This window comes from Leptopilina boulardi, unplaced genomic scaffold (assembly GCF_019393585.1).
Source record: "Leptopilina boulardi isolate dan_hultmark-lab unplaced genomic scaffold, ZJU_Lbou_2.1 LbouV2_363, whole genome shotgun sequence".
In the NCBI taxonomy this organism is placed as follows: Eukaryota; Metazoa; Arthropoda; class Insecta; order Hymenoptera; family Figitidae; genus Leptopilina; species Leptopilina boulardi.
In genome coordinates this window covers 15201-23369 of record NW_026137933.1, presented here as the reverse complement: position 1 = coordinate 23369, position 8169 = coordinate 15201, and the positions used below count along the sequence as shown (strand labels likewise).

Sequence of the window (8169 nt, the reverse complement as noted above, 5' to 3'; positions counted from 1 at the left end):
AAAAAGACTTGATAATTTTCGGACGAACTATGGGGCCTCAGCTAACGAAATGAAAAAAAAGTTACCAATTTTTTGAGATCAAACGTTGGTAAAAAGTCAGTTCCAAAGTACTACAGAGAACATGTTTCAGAGCAATCTAAGCTTTTGCAGGATGTATACCAAGAAGGTGTTTATGAATTCGAGTGCGATGACACAGGTACGTCAAAAAAACGACCTGTTGTCTATGCAAATGCTGAGGAACTACTTAATTCTGTAGTAAATAATCGAGAAATAATTGGTAATTATACAATCAAAGTTATGGCAGATGGTGGCCAGGGGTTTTTTAAAATCTGTCTTACAATATTACCTGAGAATTACACTCCTTAAACTAATGTAGATATTGAAAATGTTTCAGATAATGATGAGGTAAATGATGTCCTTGGAAAAGAAAAAAGAATTTCGTATTCTGAAGGGGGAACTATGTCTAAAAAAGCAAAGCTTTTAAGTGTCAAAAGGGTAATTTTATTGTGCATTGTTCCTGAGATAAAGGAAACATATGCAAATGTAAAAGTTTTAAGGCCTTTCTCCAATAGGAACCTAAACTTTTGCGTTGCGTGACTGACGCGTTGATTTTAGCATTGGTTGCCAATAGCAACCGACGCAATGCATACGCAACGCAAGAGTTTAGGATCCTATTGGAGAAAGGCCTTTATTCGAGTTGACTAAAATAAATAACATACCGTTTAAATTTGTTGGGGACTTTAAACTCCTCCTTATAATAAATAGACAGCAGACTGCTTCTGCTACATACCCCTGCCCTTATTGTTTTATTTCCATTAGAGATTTAAGAATGGATAAAAGTTTGAATTCTGGGGAAACGAGTACTATTAGTGGGGCATCAAGTAGTAGTGCTCTAAATTTTGAAAAAGAAAATCCTAAAAGATTAAAAACTTATGGTGATCTTCGAAAAGATTTTCAAAAATTTTGCACTACAGGCAAAAATAAGAAATATGCAAAAGACTGTAACAGCACTGTCAATCTTCCATTATTTGCTGAAGAAGACGATCTTAAAGTTTTGGAAAAATGCGTGGTCCCGGAGCTTCACATCCTCCAAGGCTTCGTTAACCATTTATTTTGGAATGGTTTAGTGCCCTTAGTAGGCCAAGAAAAGGCTTTATTGTGGCCAAAAAAATTGAGCGTTGTGTCTAAAGGATATCATGGAGGTTGTTTTGAAGGAAACGCGTGCAGAAAGTTATTAAGAGAAGCTAGTAAACTTGAGGATGTTGAAATTTATGAACAAGTGGGGATTTTTAAAATTTTACCTTTTATCGGAGCTTTCAAAGCTATGAATAAAGTGGTAGATTCTTGCTTCACTTCAGGAAAAGTTCAGCATTCTTTAGGTAAGTATATGGAAGAATTACGTAAAGCTCTTGATACAGTAAAGCACATTGAAAACGTCTCGGAATCTTTAAAACTGCATGTTCTGACTGACCATGTAGAAGAAAGTTTACAATTTATAGAAAATAATAATGGTTTGGGATATTGGTCTGAACAAAGTGGTGAGTCAGTGCATCGAGAATTTTTGAAAATCTGGAACCGATATAAAATAAGTAATGTAGATGATGAATCTTACTCTTTAAGACTACTAAAGGCTGTAGTAGAGTTTTCTTCTTTAAATATTTAAAGTCCGAGTATTGGTTTCTCAATTAAATTAATTTAATAAGTTAAATAGTAAATAGTAATAGAAAATATAAGAAAGATTTAAAAAATATCTTAAAAATATTAAAAAAGTTAAAAAATAAAAAGTATAAAAAAAAGTTAAAAAATAAAAAATATAAAAAAAATTAAAAAAAAATGGGACCTCATAACCACTACGTCCTCGTCGTAGGTCCTGGGTTTAGCAGAAGGTGGTCAGAATATTCTCAATTCATAAAAATATTTAACCTTCTGTTTAAATTTTTATAATAAATTAACACTAGACTAGTGATAATTGCATTCTGGGCGAGCAATTGCTTTTTTTTAAATAAACGGGGTATAATTATTAATTATCGGAGTTTTAATATTCTATTTTACAGTAGGATATATATAATTAAACTTATATCTATATCTAACCATTTGGAACAATGTAACTCGTAAAAATCTGGTTAGATTTTTTAAAGTAACAAGAGTGTGTTTTTTTATGAAATGACAAAAATTATTCATAAGTAAATTATAAAAATATTGAAAAAGGGAGCAGCTACGATTTTAGGGTTTAGAGATTTGGAATCCTTAAAAGATTAGTAAACATTCCACATAAGCCAATATTGGTTACATTTTTCAGGAACTTACCCGCCCTTGAGGATAGGTGTGTCTTGTAGTCATACAAGTAAATAACGCATCCCATCTTTTTTCGTGTCTTATATTAACTGTTACAAACAGTGGGCCAAAATAATCTAAACCACAGTATGTAAATGGCCTTTTATGATGTCCCAATCTTGCTGGTGATAAATCTCCCATGCGTGGTTGTTGTACCTTTTCACGTTGAAGACGACAAACGTAACACTGAGAAGCAACGGTCCTTACAGTAGGTCTAAGTTTTAATATCCAGAATTTTTGTTTTATTTCGTTTACCACTGTTTCGTTTGATCCGTGTAGAAATTTCCCGTGGTAATGTTTAACGAGTAGACGTGTAAAACAATTTTTTCCATCTAAGATGATTAGTTGTTTAACAGCATCTACTATCTCCCGCGTTGCGTTTATCCGTCCATCAATTCGGAGAATCCCATCTTCTTGAGTGACAATCGATGTCAAATGTTTGATACGACTTTCTTTATGTAGTGTTCGATGTTGATTAATGAGCTTAATTTCGCTTCCAAAGCAATCTTCCTGAGTTTTTCTGATTAAATATTTTTCAGCCTTGTCCAGCCATTCAGCGGAAACTTTGGGTTTGAGAATTCCTTTCCAGATGTTTGGTGACATCAAAATTAAAGTCATACAGCGAAGTAAGCATATCCAGTTTCTGAAATTTTCAATTCTAGGTGTTAAGTAAGGAGTTTTTTCTATGATTACTCCAGCGAATTCTTTTTTTATTTCTGTCTTAGGCGAAGTTATTGCAGCTACAGCAGGTTGTACCGGCCACGACGATTCGGGACGTTGTAAAAACTCAGGACCGTTAATCCACCGATTCATTGACTTATCCATGTTTCCGATATCTCTGGTTGCGTGATCTGAAGGATTCAATCTCGTGGATACCCATTTCCATTCGTCAGGGTTCGTTAATTCGTCAATCTCTCCAAGACGATGAGCAACAAATGATTGATATTTTCGGGGATGTGAGCGAATCCATCCAAGCACAGTTTGAGAATCTGTCCAAAATGTGCGCTTGATTAGTGCAATTGTTAATTCTTCTCCTATAGTTTTTGCAATTCGACTGGCTATCAAGGCAGCTTGTAGCTCCATTCGGGGTATTGAAACAGGTTTCAGTGGAGCAACTCTCGCATTTCCAATCACGAAAGATACTTGAATTGTTTTGTCATCTTGAATAGTCCTCACATATGCAACTGCTGCATAGGCCTTTTCGCTTCCGTCACAAAACACGTGTAGTTCTGTGTGGTTTGGTAAGCTCCTCGTTCTGCAGTATGATCTAGGAATTTGATAATCTTTTATTTCCTCAAGCATACTTATCCATACACGCCAGGATGTAAATTCTTTTTCTTTTAGTTCTTCATCCCAACTGATGCCACTTCGCCAAACATTTTGTATTAAGATTTTACTTCGGATTACGAAAGGTAACAATATCCCAAGTGGATCGTACACCGACATAATTACTGTCAGCATTTCGCGTTTAGTTAGTTTCCGTGCTCCCGTTATAACTGATTCAGGAATTTTTTTCAGGCTTAGATCAAATGAGATTGTATCATCAGTCGGACACCATTTTAATCCAAGAGTTCGTTCCACTGGCATCTCATTGATCAATAAATTTACATACTCTTTGACACTTGCATTGGTAGATATTGAATTCAATACAGATTTATTGTTGCTGACCCAATCTTGTAGTTCGAAACCGCAACATCTTTGAATATAAGAAACATCTTTGACTCGCTTCTGGGCTTCTTCTTCTGTATCAAAGCTGTCAAGGTAATCATCGACATAGTGACTCCCTGTGATGGCTTCTACAGCTGAAGGATGTGAATCTTTGAAGGTTAAAGCATTTCTTTGCATAACATATTGAGCCGTATATGGGGAAGACACTGATCCAAAAACCATGGATGTCATCACGTATGTATCAGGTTCACGATCGCGGTCCATTCAGCGCCATAAAAACTTTTGAGACTCTTGATCTTCTTCGCGAATTTTTACTTGTAGGAACATTTCTCTTATGTCTCCTTTGACGGAAATTATTCCTTTTCTAAAGCGTATTAGAACGCCTATCAATGAACTCACTAAATCCGTTCCTTTTAATAATTTATCGTTTAAGCTGACACCATTAACTTTAGCTGCTGCGTCAAATATTACCCTTATTTTCTTTTCTGGCTTGTATGGGTTAACGATTTCAAAATTTTTATATTGTCATGTTTTCACAAGAGTCCTAATGTCCAATAATTTCCCATATGTACTGCTGTCGTTAAAATAATGTTTTCTGCTCTTTCCTCTTGTTTATTCTTTTTTCTTGATGATGTTATTCCGGATCCTTCCAGTGCAAAACTATTTTTTACTAACGCGTTTAAATCCAAATCGATTATTGATCTGTCGTCTTCCTCAATATGATAAATAGTTTTAGGGTTTTTGATACTATGTTCTGGAACACTGTTTACTGGAATTCGACCATGAATAACCCATCCAAGATGAGTGAGCGATGCTGCTGGTTCGTTTCTCGAAGTGTGTCGCATCTGAATAGCTGTTATAAGGTCCCAATGATCTTGGCCAATTAGTATCGTTGGTTTTACATTTCTAAAAGGTTTAACAGGTATGTGTGATAGGTGTGCGTATCGCTCCACTTCTTCTTTTTTAATTGTCTGGCGACAAAGGTTTAGACTGTTTATAGTGCGAGCATTTGTTATTTTATGTTTTATTGTACTATCTAAACCACTGACTTCAAAATCTACTAGTTGACTATTTTTATCAGACATCCCTAATTCTCCAATACATGTTAATGCTAATGGTTGACAAATGCCTTTCAATCCAATTGTTGTTGCCAGTTCTTGATCTATTGAAGTTATTGTTGATCCTTCATCCATCAGTATGGGGGTCGTGATATTTTTCTTAGGTCCATACACATTTACAATCGCGACTTTTAATAATATTCGCTCCGTGGATTCTAGTCATCTCTCTTTAGATTCGCTATCCTGATTCTCATTGGTGTTAGCCACAAGATTGTTATTCGGTTTGGATGTTTTAGAATCATTTAGCCTATTCGTTTTGTTGCTGTGTAGAAATGTATGATGATTTGCTTGACAGTTGGAAATTTTACACGCCTATTGGTTTTGTTGCTGTGTAGAAATGTATGATGATTTGTTTGACAGTTGGAAATTTTACACGCTGGAGCTCGACATTCATTTTGCAAGTGTGACGAGCTTTTTAAACACTTAAAACAGATTCCGTTTTTTCTGGCCCAAGCCCACCGATCAGGAATCGCCGTTTCTTTAAAACTTTTACAATCATCTAAATGATGAGATTGTTGATCGCAGAAGGAACATGTTTTATCTAGTTTTGCTTTCATTGATTCAAAAGAATCGATCTCTTTATTTTGATTTATCGCTTTGCATGCTATCTCCGCTTCATGGAAAAGGAACTTTGACAAAGTTACTAACGCTGGTACCGTTGTCTTTTGTTGGCAAAGACTTGATATCTTGAATAATGCGGTCGGCGACTGCATTCGAATTGCCAAATCTCAATTCCAAGAGTTTCATGATTTGACGTGTATTGCGAGTGGTAATGATTAACGAAGAAACTGCTTCCTTTGCCGGTCCCTTTAAACTTTCGTAAAGCCGTAATAAATTTTCTTCTTCGCTGAATCCTTCTTTTTTAGTCGTTTCTTCAAAGGCTCTTTTGAAACACTGCCATTCCAACACATCACCCTCAAAGATTGGTAATTTTTTTCCTACTGTGATTCGTTGTAAGTGATGGCGTGTTTCATCTTCTATTACTAATCGTTCTTTAAATCGATTCTCTTCTCTAGTGTATTTTTTTGTTTCGATCATGAATTTCTCTCTCTTGTGTTCTTCGAGTAATGATAGATCTAAGATCTTCGGATTCTTCTTCCATCCTTTCCAGATCCATATCCAATTGTTGATTTATCCTTTCAATTTCGAGACTTGCTTGATCTTCTAATAATTGTCGTTGAATTTCATAACGCCTTTGAGCAGCTTGATGTTCCAATTCTCTTCTTCTATTCTGAGAAACAGTGCTGGTGGACCTCCGATCCGTACCCCACTCCGCGAATGTCCTTGGGTATCCGTACCTCGTGGTCTTCGATTAACAGCAGGATTTGGCATAATACTCTCAGTAGCATCACTGCCCGTAGTGGATTGAGAATCCTCAGCCATTTCTTCTGTTGATATCCTTTTTTTAAAAAAAAATTTACAATAAATATTTATATTTACCATAAATATTTACCATAAAGCAACGATATAAATTAAAATAATCAGGAGATAAGGAATAGTAATTAAATATAAAACAAAGCATCTATGTACACTACCGTCCGAAATTGTGCGAACTCTGCTTTTTCAACAACTATAAAACTGTTCAAATCTTCAAAAATATTAAAACTAAAATTTTTTCCTCTTTATATTATTAAAGTTAATAAAATTCTGAAAGAAATGACACCTTGACAAAGAGAATATGTTAATTTTTCAATTAGATATCTAAGAAAAACCCAATTTTCAATGTTTTTACTATTTCTTTTATTTCTCTGGCAAAAATTAATATTTTTAAACGTTCTTAGGCTCATTGAAATCCTATTTTGTTATGCAATTCAAATTATATAAAACAGTTCATTTACACATTCTTCCTTAGCGTATGCAAACCGTGAAAGTTGGCTCATAAAATGTCAAAAAATTTAAATTTAATTCTACTATAAAATATAATGTTTAAAAATCAAGTAAATATATCATTCTAAACTTCTCTGATTTATGTAAGTAAATTTAAGATTTATACATTTTACTGATCATTTTTTGTCATATAAATATTAATCACAATTTTTTGACATTTTATGAGCCAACTTTCACGGTTTGCATACGCTAGGGAAGAATGTGTATATGAATTGTTTTATATAATTTGAATTACATAACAAAATACGATTTCAATGAGCCTAAGAACGTTTAAAAATATTAATTTTTGCCAAAGAAATAAAAAAAATAGTAAAAACATTGAAAATTGGGTTTTTCTTAAATATCGAATTGAAAAATTAACATATTCTCTTTGTCAAGGTGTCATTTCTTTCAGAATTTTATTAACTTTAATAGGGTAAGTGTGGGTATTACTGTGAATGTCCCAACTACTGTGATTTTGAATAAAATCAATGATTTACAATATTTTATAGAAGTATAAATGTTCAATTGAATGTTTAAACCTTATTTATTATATAACTTATGTAACTTTTAAAAAATTAACAATATAAAAATTGTTTTTCTAGTTTTTATATTGATTTGAAACTTGCATTTTACGAAGTCTGCTGATTTTACTGCCAAGATTGATAAACCGACCATGATCGCGTTTTCGAAAACGTATTATATTATTTGATGTGGAGATAAAATGTTGATTCAAGCAGTATTTGCGATTAAAAAAATATTTAATTTTTCTAAATATTTATGAAAAAACACAAAAAATGATTATTTTTCCAATTTTTTTACCATCCTAGTATTTCATACAAGATTTTCCTCTTCTACCCAATTACTGTGATTTTTGATTTGTGCGTTACATAACCTCGCAAACTTGACTGACAGTCTTGTTCTACTTGCCTATCTAGTCATTTGCTTAGGCACTAACTTAATTAGATTAGTTATTGTGCAATGGGGAAGGGAAACAAAATTGTCAAAACAAATACAGTGAAAAAGAAACCGCCGTCGAAAGTCGAGAAAAAAAAACGAAGGAATGTGAGAATGCAGTATTCTCAAAACTGTGTAAAATTGGCGTTGGAGGAGGTTACGTCGGGAAAATCAATGGCGAGTGTCTCGAGAAAATATAATATACCTGACTCCACGATTCGAGCAA

General features: G+C 33.8%; 1 protein-coding gene across 1 annotated transcript; it reads right to left on the bottom strand.

The window, feature by feature from the left end:
• Positions 1 to 2295: 2295 nt before the first annotated feature.
• Positions 2296 to 4266, bottom strand: LOC127286854 (uncharacterized). The gene has a single exon (XM_051313457.1). It carries the CDS (start codon positions 4264 to 4266, stop codon positions 2296 to 2298), a length of 1971 nt encoding a protein of 656 aa, XP_051169414.1.
• Positions 4267 to 8169: the final 3903 nt, after the last annotated feature.